Source organism: Brachyistius frenatus, unplaced genomic scaffold, assembly GCF_029030835.1.
Source record: "Brachyistius frenatus isolate BFR_SWC_R1_liver_20210118 unplaced genomic scaffold, ASM2903083v1 Contig_11, whole genome shotgun sequence".
Lineage (NCBI taxonomy): Eukaryota > Metazoa > Chordata > Actinopteri > Embiotocidae > Brachyistius > Brachyistius frenatus.
The window spans coordinates 7,277,321-7,296,612 of record NW_027210610.1 but is presented as its reverse complement, the minus strand read 5'-3'; the positions used below and the strand labels follow the sequence as shown (position 1 = coordinate 7,296,612).

The 19,292-nt window shown below is 41.7% G+C and overlaps 2 protein-coding genes across 3 annotated transcripts; one reads left to right on the top strand and one right to left on the bottom strand.

Moving 5' to 3' along the window:
- Positions 1-506: 506 nt before the first annotated feature.
- anapc16 (anaphase promoting complex subunit 16) lies at positions 507-3,504 on the bottom strand. 2 transcript variants are annotated; one of them, XM_069691889.1, is made up of 4 exons: positions 3,311-3,504; positions 2,824-2,978; positions 2,157-2,231; positions 507-2,062 (listed from the first exon to the last, which is right to left on the bottom strand). In XM_069691889.1, exons 1-4 carry the CDS (start codon positions 3,469-3,471, stop codon positions 1,953-1,955), a joined length of 501 nt encoding a protein of 166 aa, XP_069547990.1. In that variant the 5' UTR covers positions 3,472-3,504; the 3' UTR covers positions 507-1,952. The 2 variants fall into 2 exon arrangements, with proteins under 2 accessions (XP_069547990.1, XP_069547991.1); XM_069691890.1 differs by lacking the exon at positions 3,311-3,504 and having other exon boundaries at positions 2,824-3,288.
- Positions 3,505-3,693: 189 nt separating this feature from the next.
- ascc1 (activating signal cointegrator 1 complex subunit 1) lies at positions 3,694-19,274 on the top strand. Its single transcript, XM_069691888.1, has 10 exons — positions 3,694-3,830; positions 3,930-4,032; positions 4,140-4,237; positions 4,344-4,522; positions 4,636-4,769; positions 5,326-5,445; positions 5,560-5,684; positions 6,306-6,379; positions 8,010-8,154; positions 15,480-19,274. Exons 1-9 carry the CDS (start codon positions 3,716-3,718, stop codon positions 8,124-8,126), a joined length of 1,065 nt encoding a protein of 354 aa, XP_069547989.1. The 5' UTR covers positions 3,694-3,715; the 3' UTR covers positions 8,127-8,154; positions 15,480-19,274.
- Positions 19,275-19,292: the final 18 nt, after the last annotated feature.

Here is a 19,292-nt window from a genome sequence, read left to right as displayed (position 1 = left end):
ATAAACACGTGTAGGCGCAGTTTTTGTTTTTTTTGTCTGAGGGAAGTTATAAAGCCAGAGTCCACACCAAAATGTTTCTTCTTCTGTTCACACACAAAAAACAAAACAGAAAACACATGATTAAAAGCTTCAGTGGCTCCTGTAGAAAACAGAAAACCCTACTGGTAAAAAAAAAAAAATTTGATTTCCTAGAAAGTGTGTTTCTGGAGACAAAACCGGTGACCCGCTCGAACAGGAAGTTTAAAGCCCCAGCTGGAGGTGTGTCCTGCAAATGTCCCGAGACATTTACATGCCGAAACTGTACGTCCTGTACGCTCCCACCCTTCGTCTTGTTTGAAAACAAGCTTTCACCGAGCAAAAACATCCAGCTCTGCACGTTTCCTCGCCGTCAACACGAAAGATAAGCGAACACGGAAACAAATCTCAGCCATGCGTTTTAGACCCAACAGAGAAAAGACGCACCAATGTACTTCAAACAAGCAAAACAAACAGCCACCGACGCAAAGAAGGTCCGAGTCTGACTTTATTATACAAGTTGTTTTGCTCCAGCGAGCAGCAGTGAAAGGAGAGACGCAGCAGACAGCAAAGGGTTCAGATTTATGAGTTACAGGGGATCCACGAGGGGAACGCAGTGCTTTCACTTCAAGGGATTTATTCCCAAAGATATTATTTTCCTTAACACAGAGGCTAGTAAGCAGATTGGACTGGCAGAATTACCTTTAATAGCCTGCGGCAGTAGAAAAATCTGTTAATAATCTACTTCAAAATGTTCAATTTTGCAGTTATCGATAGACAAGAAGATTTTGTTGGCAAGGGTTTATTTACAGTATGATGGTTTCAAATATAACAAATTGTTTTTTTTAGTTTTTTTTTTTAAAAGCAAACATTCAATAGGTGACGTGATAAAACAATACATCTCACATTCTGTTTCTCCAGAAAACGTCTTACTTTTAAAGGGATAGTTTTGTGGGTTTGTATGAGGTGCTTATTATTAAAAGCGAGTGTAAAAGCAGGCAGCTGTACTGGCATGCCGGCTAAGCAATGTACTGCTGTGTACAGGGTCAGCAGTTGTTGTTGTTTTTTTTTTCATTTTAGCCACACACACACACACGCACACACACACAAACAAAACAAATTAACCCTCTGAAAAATAAACAAACAAAACTGATGACAGAGTAAGTTTAAACTATATTTAAAATATTTTCACTGCATTACCTTGATGTCAGGCAGATTTTTCCAATGGGGAACTGAACCGGTTATATCCATCCATCTATGCTCTCTTCAAAACCACCGGACTCCCTTAAAAAACAAACAACAGTAATTTTACCTCGCAGGACACAGGAGTTGCTGGTCTACCGCTGCCTCGATCGGTAAGCAAGTTTGTGTCGTCGTGTGATTTTAGGGGTGTTTTAAGACATGAGCTCAGATCCAAACTGACGCCGGAGTCGCACCATGACCCAAACAAAGTCGCCAATCGAAGCAGCGGTAGACCAGCGACTCCTGTGTCCTGCCAGGTAAAATTACTGTTTTTGTCACAGGAGTCTGATGGCTTTGAAGTTGGAGAGGGCGGTCTGACTGCAAGGTAAAGAGGTGAAAATATCCTAAATACAGAGTACACTTGAAATAATACAGATTTTGTTTTTCGGGAGTTGTTGCCGACCACATCTACAGCAGTACATTGCTTAACGTCCATGCTTTTAAAAGCGGCCTGCTTCTCCAACTGGGGACGTGGCGACCCCCCCCTCTCCTCCTCCCCTCCATCTACTGCAGATAATAAACTAAATATGAACAAGTACCTCATATAACCCCACTTCAAAGAAATCCCGACTATCCCTTTAAAGATATAGAATAAACTCAAAGAAGGAACATGGTTTATGAACCTGAAATAAAACATCTCCTTTCTCTTCTCATTCTATTTGGCTGATTTATTAACCGAAGGCGTATGAATCTCTTTAAGATGGCGTAAATCCCAACAGCTGTTCAATTGGTTTGTACCGCCACTCGTCCGCTTCCAGCTCCTCCACCAAGCTCGCAAGCTTCTCCATCCGAGACACTTGTTGATCTGAAAGAACGCAGTGACGTCGTTTCAGTTTTCGATCGGTTCAACCAAAAACAAACTCATTTTTTTTGCATGTGCGGCGCAGCGTCCGACTTACCGTGTTTAACTTGTTTCAGAGTCGAGGCAACTTGGTAGCTGAATACAGACTCGCATAAAAATCGATCTGAGCCGTCTGAAAAGAAAGGCAAAGTAAAAGAAGTTAAATGCAGAGGGAGGGTGGGAGGATTTCATTCAGTTGAGAGCCATCAATAATACACCTGAGCTTTCTCTACAATAACATGTCAAAATGTCTGCTGGGGAAAAAAAAAGGTCCACTGCTGCTGATGCACCGACATAAGACGTAAACACACGATTAAGTTGACTAGATCGACCCCCCCCCCCATTGTCACCAATACCAGACCGAGCTACATACCGGGACGTCCTCCACAAAGCAACACAAGCTTTTAGTCGTGTTTGTGTCTTTATTCAAATGAAGATGGCAGCCTAAAATCAGATTTTGAATAGCATTGTTTTTGAATGAAGGGGGAAAAAAATAAAATAATTGAAAGAAATCACATCTGGCTGCCATTTTTTTGTTGGGGACTAAACAACTTGGGGAGGGGGGGGGGGATGGGGGTGCTTTCTCCGTTTAAATGACCTGAAAGAAAACTTAACACGCAGCGTGTCCCCTCGTATGATGTCCCCACCTTTTGTCCCCCCCCCCCCCCTGAACTCAAAACGAGCTGAACACCGACACCCCCTTTTTGTTTTTGGCTGAGTCTCACCTTCCATCATTTCACCTGCGCCTTTGGGATACGTGTACAGGACCTTCCTTGGAGGAATGAGCTCCGAAGCGCTGAATCCAGAACCGGTCACCGAGCTGCCGCTCACGCCTCCCGCGGAGGAGGACGAAGAAGACGCCGCCATCGCCCGAGGAAAACTTTTATAAAACACACCAAAAAACAACAACAACAACAAAAAAAATCTGTCGTTAGCGCCGCCGCGGGGACACAGTTGTGGAAGGAGGTCTCGTGTTGACTTTAGCCAAACGACTAACAAACGCCACATTAGTCGGTCTGCTTTCCTTCTTGTTGTTGTTGTTGTTGTGATAGCAAATAGCTATCAACTGCTGCTATAGCGGGGTGGGGGAGGGGAGGCTAACAAGAAAGCTAACTCTGCCGCTGACTCCCAACGTAGAGAATAACCGTTCGTCATCCGTGTCACTACGTACAAGATGGCAATAATTCCCTATTTTCTGACCGCGCAACTTACCGTCGATGTCCCAGTAAAAAAATAAAATAATAATAAAAAAATAAAATAATAATAAAATAAAAAAAATAAAAAAATCCACGCAGTTGATTCTGTTGTTCGCTTACCGCTAGTTTGCGACAGTGACGGCGGTTTACGTTTGAAGCGATAGATTTAAAAGTCATCGGGATGGCTCATCGGAATCCGGTTTTAGAGGGGAGGGGGCGGGGCTATTTGAGTGCCATATGTTTTGTAGATCTACTAAAAAAAAACAAAAAAACTTTTCCAACCTTTCACCCGCGTGTCGTAAAGCGATGAACGTCAACCGACCAGTACGTTAGCTGTCCGCATATCTATTTAAGTTGTTAGTTTGGCAGAGGTTTTAAAAAAAAAAATAATAATTTTTTTTTACACTAGCTGGTTTACGGTATGGATGTTTTACGTCCGCCTCTTATTAATATAAATGGCAGAATATACCGTAAGAATATGACGAAAGAAGAACATTATGAAGAAGAGGAAGAATTCTCTTGCGTGGGACCGTCAGGTAAATGGAGACCTGTCAAGTATGACACAACTAAAACACGTATTTTATATGAAGCTCCACACGATTATCATCCATCGGTCACCTGTGTCTTGTTTGTAGAGAGTGAAGAGCTTGCAGCAGAGGAAACCTGTGATGCCCACTTCATTGAACAGACAGAGAAAGGTTACCGCTGTGCCATTGATGTACCAAGTGTTCTTTACAAGTGAGTTTGTCTGCAAAATGGAAATGTTTTGGTTGTTCTGAGTCTTCCTCAGTTTGAAAAGATTACAAGTTTTATTTGTTTTTTTCTTTCTTGTTTTTGTTCTACAGATACATCATTGGGAAAAAAGGAGAAACTCGTAGACGTCTGGAGTGTGACACAAAGACGTCGATCAGCATCCCAAAACAGGGAGTGGAAGGACAGATTGGTGAGGATTCGGAGAAAATCTGGCGACTGTAAATTTAAAAAAAAAAAAAAAACTGATCAGAGAGCAAAAGATGTTCTCCTCACTCGTCTCTTCCTGTGGCTGACAGTCATCGCAGGTTCCCACAAAGCCGCAGTGTCATCTGCAGTCACTCGGGTCGAGGTCCTTGTGGAGAGTTTCCGGAAAAAGCAGCCCTTCACGCACTTCCTGTCGTTCCCTCTGAATGATTCCAAAATCCAAGAGGGATTCCTGAAATTTAAAGACCAGGTGCTGCAGCAGTGTTCGCAGGTATACCGCAGAGAGACAAGCAAATACCCAAATGGCGACGATTGTTCAAGGCTCGCACATGATGTCGTTGTTAAATTCTGTATTCACAACATTGTCGCCGCCTGATGTGTTAGGATCGCGGAGTCGAGGGAAGCATCTTTCAGGTCCCTGCAAAGCTTCACCTGACCGTCGGCACACTGGCTCTGTTAAATGAAATGGAAGTGAGAAAAGCATGCGAACACCTCCACGAGTGCCAAACCTTCATCAGGTAGGGGTTCGAATAATTATTAATATCTCATACACAAGATGCGCAAGATTGGATTTTTGCCAGCGAACGATATGCAGATATGGTTGAACTCGTTTGGCCGATGTCACATTGTCTTTTTATTGCCACCTGACTGCAGAGAACATCAAAACTTTCACTTTTACTTTACATATTAGCCAGGGATGGTCGTAGTGCTTTGGCTCATCGGTGTGTATATGTGACCTGTGTGAATTTATATCTTCATTACTAAGAGACGTCTGGACTACAGATTACTGCAACAACGGTTTGGTTTATTCATCAGATTTGCTGACAGTATTGATTATCGCCAGCTTTATCTTTTAATAAGGGAACTCGTGTACATTTTAGAGGTTAGATTCAACTTTATTAGATCATGTCGATTTGAAGAAGATTACACAAGTCAACCGTGTTTCACATGAACTATATTACAAACAGAAACATATTCCTTAACCTTCGATGTCTTTGTGGCGCTGCACACAAACGTTTTTTTTTTTTTCTTACGTGTTTTACGTCAACAATCTGCCGTGTTGTCTTTGATCAGGGACATCACAGAAGGAAAACCTCTGCCGCTGGAGGTGACGGGTATAGAGTACATGAATGATGACCCGGCCATGGTGGACGTGTTGTATGGCAAAGTCAATGCGAAAGACGGATCCGACAAGTACGTCAGAGAGGCATTAAGTACAATTAAAAAGCGGACACCTCACTGTTTCAGAGTTTGAGTCCTGCTCGAATCTGGGTTTGACGGATGTATTTGAATAGTCCCACTCTTTAGATTGCAGGCGATCGCGGACCGGCTGGTGGAGCACTTTGTGTCTGTGGGGCTGATGGTCAGAGAGTGGGACCGAGTGAAGCTGCACGGCACTGTGATGAACACCGTGTTCAGAAAGGACTCCGCAGGTACCGACTGAGCACACACATGACAGGCTAACTAGCACTACCGCAAAGAAGGCAACGGTACACACCGGCAGCCGCTGCCCTGAGCATATTTGCCAATGTCCCCTTATTATCTCTTGGCTTGGACTGAAGCGGCAGTGACGACCGAGCTGAACAATAACAACAAGAGATTTGTGCAGAGAGGAGTCAGGGAGGTACTTCTCTGTTTGGCCACAGCTCTGTTTACGTGCACCAAGCAGTGTGTTTTCCAAGTACTCTGACAATGGCTTCATTCATTTTGGACATGGATCAAATCCAGCAGCAGTTCTCAAATTTGTTCTGAGCTGACCAACAACACGGCGCAAACGAGGGGCCGTGCCACCGCTGACCATGTTTACCACCGTGTGGACAAGCCCTATTAAAATTCAGTGTTTTTTTAATATTTTTTTTTTTTATTCTTCGTCCCCGTTCCACAAACTGATTTGTAAACGACCTTGATTCTCACCGTACCGTTGAATTACAACCGCAGCTGCGAGTAAACACGTTTATTTGATCGCCGAGATAACTTCTGTGTTTTTTTTTTGGTGTGGTTTTGTTCTGTGTTACATTGTTTAACTTATCTTTTACATTCTGGTGTTTTTCCAGTTGAAGACACGGGTGCAGCAGGAAGACAGACCATGAGTGAAAGACAGGCTTTCGATGCCAGAAACATATTAAAGGTTAGAGGAAATTTACCCTCGCTGAATCACATCCAGACTTATACTCACTACTTGGCGCTGTTCATACAATATAATATATTGTAACGAGAGTCCTAAATCTTAGAGGCGCAACATAAAATTGTGAAAAAAAGGCACACACAAAAAAAAGAGATATTAGATTCTTTATCTAAAATATACAACAAAATGAACTAGACTTTGATTGGGCTATTTAGGCACCTGCAGCAACATTACACCATACAACTGATGTATTTAAAAAAAAAAAATATTCAACAGGCTTATACGTTTTCCAGCTGTGGTTGACATTTCCACCACACTTCCGCAAGGGCCTGCCAGTACATAGTTCTTTTAGAAGAGAAGTTTAGTTCTTTGTGTGCTGTTCCACTCAGAGTATAATCAGGTTAGTTTTGGGGCTGATTCGCTTCTATTGCAAAAGATGTTTTGATTTCAGGCTGGGAATACATGATTATGTTCCCAGATTAGCCGCAGTGTGAAATATGTAATTAAAGGTTTAAACCACTTGATCTCCTTAAAAGTCACGGCCGACGGATTTCAAATCACAAGCGTGTTTATTTATGACTTTATCTCCAGAATTTTTGTGTTATTAAGGGGGAGGGGGGGGGGGACACTGATTCATTCTGGTTGATTATGAACCTATTCTGGAAGTGTGTGCTGCTCTGATATAATCAGTTTCTCAACTGGTCCAGCCTCAGGACCCACATTTTTATTTGGTCATTAATTTGTTTGTGCATTTTCGAGCGATCCGAAAGAAAATAGTGCATTAATACGGAACACCTTAATGCTTTGTTAAAAACACAAAATAAACCAAAGTTCAACTAGAGTTAAAACAGTTAACGTTGAGCTTATCGATATAAAATTACTTTGCCAACTACATTGATAAATGAATAATCATTTTGAGTCATTTTTTAATGCTACAATTCTCCGATTCTAGCCTCAAATGTAAATATTTTCTGGTTACGTAAATCTTCTATGATAATGAACTGAAAATGTTTTGGTTGAGGATTTTAAGCTGTACCTTGAGTTATGGGACACACCAGTCGACATTTTTTTTTTTTACCATTTTTCGACACCTCAAAGATCAAAGATTATTGATTGTGGAAATAAATGAAAGATTAATTGATAATGAAAATATTTGTCGGTGAAATCTATTGATTAAACGGGTTATTTATGGAGAAGAAGAACACACGTGGCTAGCTAAAAGATTGTTGATTTGTTTTTAACGATTTTTTTTTTTTTTTTGAGCGACACCAGAGATAAAAAGCTCTGAAATTCACCATCCTCTATTCTCTGCTGCGGAGAACGCCTTTGTTTGAATGACAATGTTGTTGGTAATTGTCTTTTATCTGAAAATGACACAAAAGGTGTCAACCAAAATGCTCAGTCGCCTGTAACTATGGTAACACAGTGTTTAAAAGTGACAGCTTATCGTGCTTTCTCGATAGAGTTTTAGAAGTAATTTTGAACACAGTGCTGACTTAATGAACTCCATCTGTGGTTTGAATATTTTGTGATTGGGAAGCTGTATCAATTACCTAAATTGCATTAAATTATCTGAAATGGAGATGATATTTTTGCATGATTGAAGCTTACAAATTTACTGTTTTCATTACAGAAATTTGGTGCTTATTGTTTCGGAGAGTTTGAGCTGAAGAGCGTCCTGCTGTCTCAGAGATATTCGACAGACTGTACTGGATACTACACGTCTGCAGGGAGCATCAACCTCTCTTGAGTCTCAGCGGGGCTGGAGATCTTCTGAGGTGGGAAATGAAAGAGATCGTTTTGAGCCGAGCAGAACTTTGCAGCAGTCTTGATGTTGTCCAGTAGGTGGCAGCCTAGGTTGGAAAATACCTGGAAAATACCTTCAGAGGCTTGTCTCTGAACCACCACATTTTTTGCTTTCTAAAAAACCCCGGGGAACTATTTTCTATGAAAAATAAAATGATCAGGGTGCAGCATGTTTGAAATTTCAGACTAAAGCTCATTCAAAAGATGAAACATGCATGCAAATCCATTCTGAGACACTCCAGGCATTCAGCTTTATGTTTCTGTACTTTAGTCTTCAGACAATTGGTTCTCTTCAGGGAGTCTGAGTCAAACAACATCAAAGTAAATGACACGCAATTCATTTTAATGGACCAGGCAATCAAACGAAAACATAAAAAAAGATTAAACTTCCACTGAAAACTTTACTGCTGCTGCAAGCTCTGGCATTTGTTACAAACCAACTAACAATGGGGAGATTTTATTTTGGATCATGGTCGAATAATGTTACTTTTTGTCGGAGATGCTCTCTTAGAGGATGAGATGATCAACTGAGTCATGTCATTGTCAGGGCTACATAGGTTTTGTAGAGATACATCAAATAAAAACTAAAAACGCACCTCTTCCGACTTTACCTTGAACAGTAGAACTTTAGTAGCACTTAAAATGGCACTTACTGATGGCACTTTGTAGTTTGGCTTTCTTGAAGAAATTGTATTTTCTTGATTCCTGTTGTTCTGGGTTTTGTACCCTCATGGTTGAAATGCACTTATTGTAAGTCGCTTTGGATAAAAGCGTCAGCTAAATGAAATGTAAAAAAAAAGTGTAAAAATACATAGTAGGCAAACCTTTTTGGATCACAGTGCTGAAATGCAACAAAGCACATGTACTCACGTACAACTTTGAAATGCTTGTGCCTGAGTATTTGCATTGGATTTAAAAACATTTTTTTTTACCTCTATTCTACTATATTTCAAAGGTAAATATTGTACTTTTTACTGCGCTATATTTAGCTGCTAGTTTTACGGTTAACGTTTAACATGCAAAACATCGGATCAGTTTATGATATGATATACTGCTATCGATGGAAAAACACCAAACAGTCAAAAATAGTTCCACGTCCACCGACTGCAACAGTAAAATACTCTTTACACATGAATGTAAAATCAATAATAACTAAAACAAATGATTTAATACAACAAAACACGGGGGGGGAAAAAAAACGAAATCACAGAAACAAAATTTAGGGACGTCTTCCATCACTCGGGAGCTGACGCAGCAGGCTCACTCTACCGACGGCCGCTTACTGATGTCACACAGGCGGCGCTGTTTGGATCGGTGAGGAGGTGAAGTCCAGAAACACGGGTGCAATTGCCGCTAATCTTGTGCCAAAGAACAGAGCTTTCGCAGTTGTTGAAAGACTCTCGTTGAGTTTCACACGGGTCTAGTCTTGTCCTCGCACTACTGGAAGTCGTAGCCAAGTATCACCCATTTCCTTTCATCTCACTGCCTCATGAATGCGTTAATGCATCACTGACATGATTTATTACGTCCGTCTGTTTGTTTTTTTCCCGCATCCTTTTTTTTTTTTATCGGTGCCCTTCCCACACGAACCACAGCCTTGTTCCCACTCCCATCTGTCGAGTGTGTCACTGAATACAGACATCGGACACAGAGCTTGGTCACTTGCTCTTGCCGTCAGAGCTGTATTCCCCCCCCCCCATCTCCCCCCAAGCCCTCCCCTCAGCTGGCGATGCTTCTCTGCTTGTCATGCAGGAGGGAGAGCGCCAAGCGGCCAAAAGTTACGCTGGTGAAAACTGAGGGCGCTTTTTGTTTGCCAGCTCTGCCGTCCTGCGCTGTCCACCCTCCCATCTCGACAGTGGCCTGATTTGTTTTTCTTTTCTTTTTTCCCTCCCGCCTCTTTCTCGTGTTCTCCTGGAGCTATGTCCACAGACACCATTAGACAGGGAGATGAAAATTTCGTCACTGGAAAAACAGCTAGCCAGCTGGGCTGTCCACGCTTTGTCTGGGCACAATATATTTTTATTTAATTACCCCACGACCGGTGTCCTGACAGCATGCTTGTTAGTGGGTCAGGAGTGCACATCCAACCTAACACCACTCTCAGGTAATAGATACAGTGAGGATGTCTGGGAAATGCCAAGACTATTTCTCATAAGCACACACGGAAGAAAGTAAGAGAGACAGACGATTTGCGGTTTAATTAAATTCCTCGAGACTGTGCATCCTTGTTTCATTTGGCAGGGACATGATTAAGGATGTGTTGCGCAGATGTCCTCAGTAATGATTGCACTGCAAACACTTGAAACATACGTCATCCACAGACACAGGCACTGAAGACAGATTCAGTTTGTCAGGAGATTTCAGTGTAACATGTTCAGACGATGTTTATTTAAATGGGCATATGTCTGATTTGCTGCATAGATCACAAACAGATCGGATTAGGGATGCAGTGAAGGACTGTTTTTCAGCATTGGTCAGTCATAGGATAACATCTAATGAAGACATTTATACTATTACAGCTTCTTTTTTTTAATGTAAAGGTATTTACACAAATACAAGTAGATTTAAATATACCTATGTTCCAATGTTATAAACTATATGCTTATATGTATACAATGCGACAAACGTCTGCCAAAAAATGATCATCACAGTTTCACAGAGCCCAAAATGACGTCTTTGAATCACTAACGGATGGTTGATAAATGAGTCAAATGATGATTGTTTCAGTTCGACACTGGACACAATTACGGATTTTTGTTTTTACATTATAGTTCATTCAAAAATAAGTTAAAAAAAAAAATACAACAACACTGTTTCATACTATTTTGACTTCAAAGGATCTACGCACTGACGATAACTGAAATTATGACCTGGCTCGGACCAATCAGCGGCCAGTGGGGGGTGGCTACGTGGGGTGATGTCAGAGTAGTTGCAATAATGGCGATGGCGGTAGAGTTCCCTGCACAACATACAGTATACGGTCGTCGGTGCTGATCGGTTAAAGGCTGCTCCAACCGTTTTAAAATGAACCCGAAGTTTACGGTCAGTAAGATGCACCGGCTGCCAACGAACTCCAGTGGAACGCGGCCAGACCCATATATTCACGCAGTGATTTAGGTCTGGGAACACCAGACCAACATGCCGAGGCTTGAGCTCTATAAGACCCTCTGAAGGTGTCCTGTGGTGTCAGGCACCAAGACATTAGCAGTCCTTCCTTCAAGGCCCGCAAGTTGCAAGTTTTGAACTGCCTCAGATCAAACTTGTTGTTCTACAAACCTGAGATTAATCCGATCCACTCATACGGCCCTTGTCACAGTTGCTCATGTCTTTACACCTTCCTATTTCTTTATATTTATCCCAGACAAGGACGTGCTATTGCCACAACAACGTCTTTGGTTTCATCGGTGAGTGATCGTGATGTCTTAGCTCCTCCGTGAACACGGTAGAATGACTTGGATTGACTCCAAGACAAAAATCATGTTGCTATGCATGTCCGTGTGGGTGAGCTTGCTGACGCACTGCCCGACATACACAATGTTTCTGTCCGTGCCACATCTCGCCCTAATTAGTCATCTCGGTGCCTCCCGCAGCGTTAACCCCGGACCAGACCCAAAACGAGCTCGCGCCACTTGCAGTAAGACTGATAAATGAGACCTCCATGTCTGTGTGTTGCGGCCACTGGGTTTCTGAGGATCTAACAAGACAGCGGAGCTGGATTTTAATTAAAATGATCCAACAGTTTAGTTGTCAGTGCAGGCATGTGTGCGTGCGCATGTGCTTGTTTTGATGAGTCAAACATAGACGGGCGATAGACTGCTACGCCCACTGAAAATGTGCCTTTTCAGTGTGAAACCAACTGATAAAAACTTGTTTTCCAGTCCATTTGCTTCTTTCTCCTTTGTTAAAAGTGCAGAAGGAAATAGCTGTGATGTTACACCCAGTGAAAGAAAAAGCAATCACTTGGATGAACCCATAACACTCTTAAAAAAAACTTGCACTGAACCCTACAGTAATGAGAATTCATATCATGTTTGGTAACTGAAGTCTTGGTGTTATCTCGACCAAGTATTGTTTAGACCTCCATTCAATTTGCATATTTAATTTTATGCCACTTTTCAAAATAGCCTTTTTTATGCGACGGCTGTTTGAAATAGGTCTTACTTGATCAATGTCAAGTCTTTTTTTTTTTTTCTTTTTTTTTGGAGCGCGTTTTGGGTTTTGATATTCAGAACCACGCTATACAATTTTTCATAGTGTAATTAGAAATTAAGCTTTCTTTCGAGATGGAAGGCATTAACATTTGCTGCGACAAACATGACATTTGACAGATGTGACCTTTTTGATACAGTAGATATGTTTGATTTGCATGCGCGGTGTACCTAATGACATGCATGAAATCAATTTAGCGCCTAATTACTTTTTAAGGTCACAGTACGTTTTACTCAGGTGTGCTTTAAAGCATGGATGTGGATCAGGTCCATTTAACAGAGTGATGCATCGATTATCTGAAACCAAATTTATCTTGACAACAAAAGAAGCACGAGGATGGCATTTCGGCAGGTAGCGTCATACTCCTCATGTCCCTGAAACAGGCTTCGATCCCCAAATTGTTTTCAGTTATTCGATCAAACACATCCGTCCACGAGGTGGTGAAAGGTGCTATGTAAATGATTCTGTCAGATTAAAAGCTGTATCTTTTCAACTACATTTCATTAATGTTGAAATATGACAGCGCACCTTCTTTTTTTGTTTTTTTTGTTTGATTGCTCTCTTACGTTGGATGTGACTCCGCAGGCGTGTGTCACCACCGTTTGAATTTCATACTAATCACTCTGTCTCTAATGGGCATAACCGACCTTGATGGACAGCCGAGGCGAGAGTATTTGGAATGTCTAATCTGTGTCTCCGGCGAGAAGGCAGGTGATCCCTGCGGCAGCTCTTTAACATTCAGAGCGATGAGTCTGGAGACCGCCTGCAGCTGTCCACGACTGTTTACCGCTGGAGGCATCCACGCGGGAGACGGGAGAGCCACGAAGCCCGAGAGTGTTTGAACAGCACTCAGAGCTGCTGTTGACTTTATGCACACTTCGCTCAATAAGAGTTATGAATAGGACACTCAGAAATCATCGCCGTCAAGGTAGTTTCTGTTACTTTTTTTGAACATGGTTTGATCTATTGGATTACAGAAAATGAAAATATATTTTTTTTTTGTAAAACCCAAACTGTGGTCTTAAAATTGCGTGTTTTGGCCAACCAACCGCACGAAGACTTAAATGTGTTACATTTACAATGATTACAAAAAAAAAGAAGTGAATATTTGGCCTTTTTGCTTGATAAATTGCTTCAGTGATTAACAGTTTAAAATTAAAATATGTGTTATTTGACTAAATCAATTCCACAGTAGGTGATATAACGATCGCAGCACAATGACCGGGGGATGAGTCTTTATGTAAATATCAAATGAATTCAGTCGGTCAGGAAAGTCATTGATTCTTTTTCAGCAGAAGAACAAGCTGTAAAGGCGACATTGACATATTATCACCTCATTCTGGTGTGTATATGTCAGCAAAGTTTCTTATATAAATGGCCAGCAGACCCAAAGAATTATTAGCATTCGATGTGCGTCCTTTTTGTGGCCACCTGATGAATGTAATTCCAATATTCATTGTTCTTCTTGGCTCCGTTTCGGTCTTTACTGACTTCTAAGGGAACTATCATTAGTTTTAGCAGCGACTTTGTTTACCAGGTAGTCGATAACGTCGTCTGTCAGCCGCTTGGTGCTGTATTAGCTGTATGCAGTGAAACTGAAGTTGCGGGCTTCAAAACCAAAACCAATGCGCCGAAGAGCACTAAAATGTTCCATATAGCTGAGTCGCAGCTCGGTATCACACCAAAGCATGTAATACACCCATCAGTGTATAGAGTGTGTCATTTCAACTCGCCCAGATGTGTGAAGGAAAGTGCCTCAGGTTTCAGGTTTGTTCCGTCAGACCACCCACATCATCCTGTTTATGCAGACTTCGTCACTCTTTTTTTTTTTTTTTTTTACTTTGTCACGTGACCTCCATCACATGGCTCCCTTCTTTGACCTTGGTCATACATGACGTGTGTACTTTACACACTCAGGTGAGGCAAAACAGGACATTGGCATGGCCGTGTCTCGTGGACTGAAGGTATAATATAAAGTAACATATTTACACAGGCTGAAAATGAGCAACACTTTAGTCATTCAGTTTTCTGTTGATTTACTTATTTCAGCAGCGAAGGCGAAGGGCGCTCACTATTGATTCAGCTTTAATATGCAGATGTATAAATTCCCTGCTGTAAACTCTGATCAGAAACTATAAAATGTTAAACACAGCCTCATCCTCGCTTATATATTGAGATGTTTCTTCATTTATTTATGTTGCCGCGTGAAATCCCCTCATATAGCACTTGAAGCTGCTTCTCACCGGTCGTATCTGTACTGAAACTGATGGGGATTTGTCTTGGCTTATAATACGGCCTAAAAATAAGTCATCTACTGAGAATGAGCGTGTCAAGAGTTCACATTATTAGCCGGCGTCTGTCTATTGTGTACGTTTAATTGAAAAAAGGTGCCGCACTCGCTTCCACGCCTGATGCTGCTGCCTGCAGTGCAAAGCGGCAGCTTCAGTACGCGCCAAGCAGAGGCGAACCGCTGTCAAACTGCTCTCAACTAACTTTGCACTTTTAATAGCTGTGTGACCCAGTTTGAATCCTATTGAATTAAATCTATACACATTTATAGCAGCTCCACTTACAGCTGTAAGTCACTTGAGATTACTTATTAAATGCCTCCTGGTGTGGTTTATTCTCCACTCCACTTTCAAAATAACTTTCTTTGATGGGATTTCCCATCCAGGAACTTGCTTTCAGGGTATACTGTACTTTATTCATGCTTACTTTACAGTGTGAGGGGACCTATAACAGGACGTAACCGCTCCACAAACAAGCATCTGCACTGCAGGTTCTGTTGGGGCATCAATATTTGATGCTCTAATGTCCTTTCCCCTTTAAGTTCCACTTTCTTTTATTGATTAAAACTCATTACCTAAGCATTAAAAGTAGGAGAGGAGTCGAAAATACAATCACGGTAGAGTAAGTTTCCCCACTCTTGTAGGTACATGACCGCTAACACTCCTGCATTTTTCAGTATTTTCGGACATTTTACAGACATTTAATGATCAACAGATGACTTGTAGGTGAAAACGGTGAGTAGTCGCAGGGGTAGAGTGCTTTAAAGTAAAAAATATTGATCACTGATTATATGTTGCAGGTCTTTGAACACAACCGCAGGATGGACATTGCTCACTAGTGCTGGCCAATGAAGAAACTCCCGGCCGGAAGACGTCAGATTTGAACAGCAGAACGCTCCAACATCTTTTCTAAATCTTTGGTGGAAATCTCTTGGAAAAATTGGGATTCAGGTTGTGTTTTCCCTCCCTCTGACTGAATGTGTTACACTTTTAATTTGTCAGGAATAAATAAATGTGTAATACATCCACCCGTGGCCTGTTGGCAATTAATTGTTGTGTACCAAGAATTCCTGAAGCGATCCTCGCGCAGTTGTTACATCACGTGACAGTATGTACCGCCACGATAAGCAGCGAAGCTCCTGTCGGACCTCACGAGCTGTTTGTAAAACAGAAAAGGGATGTGTTGTTTACATTTGTAGACAGCGAATATTTACAGATAAGAAAGCCTTCACGTTTTGCTGCGTACAGCCTTGTCTGATGTTATTCAAATGAAGCTCTCCCGCACCTCTTCTCCTTTTGTGTAAACTGATTATGCTCGGTGAAGGATAGATACGTTTTTATCAGCATCTGCGGAGAGAGCAAGAGGAGGAAGTGATGACATCAGTTAATCCCTTTACAATTAAAGGCGCTCTTCCACAGCATGACTCTGACGTGTAGAAGAAGATGTGAGACAAGTTGTGCGTAGCTGCTTTTAATGACTAGAACATAAGAGGCTGCGCATCATGTTTTGATGTAAGTACACCAGTTCGGCCAAATAAACTTAAACATTAAAAAGTTGACTGCCGTTGCGTCACAGACCAAAATACTGTAAATTTACCGGCAGTAAGCAAGATAATATGTGCAAAACTTCTTATTTTTATCCAAGCTGTTCTTCCCTTTGATGCACCTGTTGTCCATGCAAACCTTTTTTTGGGGAAAAAAAACAATCGCATTCATAGGCACTGTCTATATTGTTGGATAAATGTGTCTTTACCAGCCGTCGTAAGAAAAGAAATTCAGGACTAAATCATTTCAACATACAAAACGGCCATCCAACAACATCTCATGCCCGCCAGCCACACAGGGGACCGTCAGAGAGCGAAATCGAATGAGAGTTTACACCTGTAGTTGAATGCTAACAAGATAATCTGGCATGTTGACATGTGGCTTAATTCCATGCTATCTGAGGTCATTCACCATCACCAGGATTGTAAGGCGAAATGGTCGCTTGAAATTTATCATGCGATCTCTGTCAGTAAGCAGATATAATCCTAATTGAGTGCTGAAGAGGTGGAGGGGCCGGATCATGGCAGAAACTTTTAATTTGGTAGAGAAATCTCTGCAAATTCAGTCATATCAGTGAAACAAAAACACTCCTGGTCACCGTGCTGCCACTTGAGATACTAGTGGAGCAGACGAGGTAAACTCATAAGAGCCCTCTGCAATAAAAAAAAAAAAAGGTCCTTTGAGTCCTCTCGTCCCTAAAACCTGCTCTCTGAAGTGATGAACAGCCCGGAGTCTCTAAACAACATGTTTTCTATTTGCTTTTGCTGTTCTAGCGCATGTAGGGTTCCGCCCAGGAGACTTCCTCTGCCACGGTCCAGAGAGAGCCTCCCCAGTAACATATCAACTCTCCGGAAAAAAAAAAATCTTTAAAAGCTAATGGTGCAAAGCAGAGCACAGTCTTTAAATGCCTCCAAGTGACCCAGTTCAGCTGGGTGGCCATTAATCTGCAGCCCCTTCATCGCGAGCGTGACATGACTAATGACGACCTCTCGATTAACACATCATGTCCGTCACGGTGTATTCCCGACGTGCACAGCTGGCCGGCGTGGTGGGATGTTTCCCCTTTTGCCCGTGCTTCTCACTTCTGGAGGCTCTGCACACTCAGGAAAGCCTGCAACTGCCACATCAACTGTTTTGATGCCAATGTCAGGGTGAATTTTGGCCAGCTAAGCAGCATCACAGAAATGTGATCCCGCCCGTGGCTACTCAGCCTCAGCCAATATTGGTAACCTTAAACTTAAATGAATCTGAGCAGAGGGCTGGATTAGGTTTATCTTCATGGGGATGAAATGGAGAGTGGAGGGAGCGAAGGAGAGAGGGCACGGAGAGTTTAGGGAGCAACGTGGGCAGACTTAAAATGATGTGCAGGTGTAGCAAAACTCCGGGGTTAGAAGTTGTGGAGAAAAAGATAGACTTGCTCAGTCCCGCAATCCATCTTCAGAATATCATTTTGTGTAGACGATCATTGTTCAAACAAAGCAAAAGATTGTTTTAAATTATAGTCGACGTCTCAAAGTTTCAGTATCAAATACCTATTTGATATGCTGATTTAGAGGGGAATGTGTGAATGCACAAGACAGGAATGAAACGTCCAGTTGGAGTTTTCCATTTGAGGTCGTGCTGAACTTAACAAAGTTACAAAAATCAATTAGTACGCTTTAGCAACCAAAATAGTAACAATGTTGAGTTTATTTGAATATTTTTTATTTACACAGTTGCGAGGAACGTCGAATGTGTTAGAAATGAAAGACGGTGACGCTTTTAAAGACACTGACTTTCCCTTCCATGAAAATATTCAAGGATTCATCAAGATATGGCAACCACCATTTGTGTAGCCTCGATACTGTATTCAGTATCTGTGCACTGTGTGTGATGAATCCATACGTGTTCACCTGTGACTCCCACAGACACTGAAATATTTATAAAGACTTGAGAGTTTGACCAACCAGGCAAAGGAAGGAATAGCTCTTAAAAGGTTCAGGATTATTCTGTCATCTGGGTTGTGATTTTGAAGCTTTGAAATGTGCACTGCTCAAGCACAATATTTGTCCTTGAGAAAATGGAAATATTTACTTTCTGTTAGAGACAGGAAAAGACACAATTCTTTATTTCTGTCTATTCATTATGCAACCTGCAGCTGGTCAGCAGATAGGAGATAGGGATGACTAATCAATGGATCGAGAAAATAATAGTTAGTCACACCCTTTCTGGTTGTTTGAGGGAGATGGCTTCGGCCATGTCGCTGTTTTCATTTTTTTTTTAAAGTCCTTTAAATGCAATTGGACCACAAATATACCAATTAAATTAAAATGTTGTGATGGATTTTTTTTTTAACTCTAGATTCTGTGATGCGGAGAATATGTTATTTCGATAAAGTTTAAGCTCCCGTAGATGAGTTTTAAAGGCAATGTTCATGCTTTAATGCTAAGCAGCTGTATAAAGACTGATGATCTTGAGGCTGATTTAATATGAAAGATATTGATATGGTCAGCATGAAGCTCATGATAAAAAGGTTATTTCCAGGTCCTTGTATATCTGAGTAAGAGTCAGATTTTACAAAGATCTTCTGACATCTCTAATGAGTCACTCTCGTATTCTCTCCTTTCGCTGCTAATGAACAAATTAGGAATGAAATGGTGCCAATTTGAAGCCAAATTAAACCTCAATTGCCCTAAGGCCTCTTGGGAGTCCTGCAGTGAGCGCTAGCAGTCCAGGGAGCCCAGTTTGGGCACCACTTCCTTAACTCAATTCCAGCAATTCTCCTCACAATACCTGCTCGAATTGAGCTGCTCATCTCACCATCTAGTTCAGCGGTTGAGCTCAATTCAGGTTTATTGGCGTAGACATTAGAGTAACAAATGGCATTTTCCCCAAAACATTTTGATCCAATGAATAAAACCTGATTGATCATCAGCACAACAATAAACATCTGTTCCACTTGTATGATTCATTTGCAGTGTGACTGTCAGAGTTTGTATCTGTGTGTGTGTGTGTGTGTGTGTGTGTGTGTGTGTGTGTGTGTGTGTGTGTGTGTGTGTGTGTGTGTGTGTGTGTGTGTGTGTGGGCTG

What these genes read in the sequence shown, in the direction of transcription:
- ascc1 (XM_069691888.1), top strand. Translation starts at nt 3,716, where the DNA reads ATGGATGTTTTACGTCCGCCTCTTATTAATATAAATGGCAGAATATAC. An exon ending in GAGTGCCAAACCTTCATCAG is followed by an intron (nt 4,770 to 5,325) that starts GTAGGGGTTCGA and finishes GTCTTTGATCAG; the next exon opens with GGACATCACAGAAGGAAAAC. An exon ending in GCGAAAGACGGATCCGACAA is followed by an intron (nt 5,446 to 5,559) that starts GTACGTCAGAGA and finishes CCCACTCTTTAG; the next exon opens with ATTGCAGGCGATCGCGGACC.
- anapc16 (XM_069691889.1), bottom strand. Translation starts at nt 3,471, where the DNA reads ATGACTTTTAAATCTATCGCTTCAAACGTAAACCGCCGTCACTGTCGC. An exon ending in TTTTTACTGGGACATCGACG is followed by an intron (nt 2,979 to 3,310) that starts GTAAGTTGCGCG and finishes GTTTTATAAAAG; the next exon opens with TTTTCCTCGGGCGATGGCGG. An exon ending in CGCAGGTGAAATGATGGAAG is followed by an intron (nt 2,232 to 2,823) that starts GTGAGACTCAGC and finishes CTTTCTTTTCAG; the next exon opens with ACGGCTCAGATCGATTTTTA.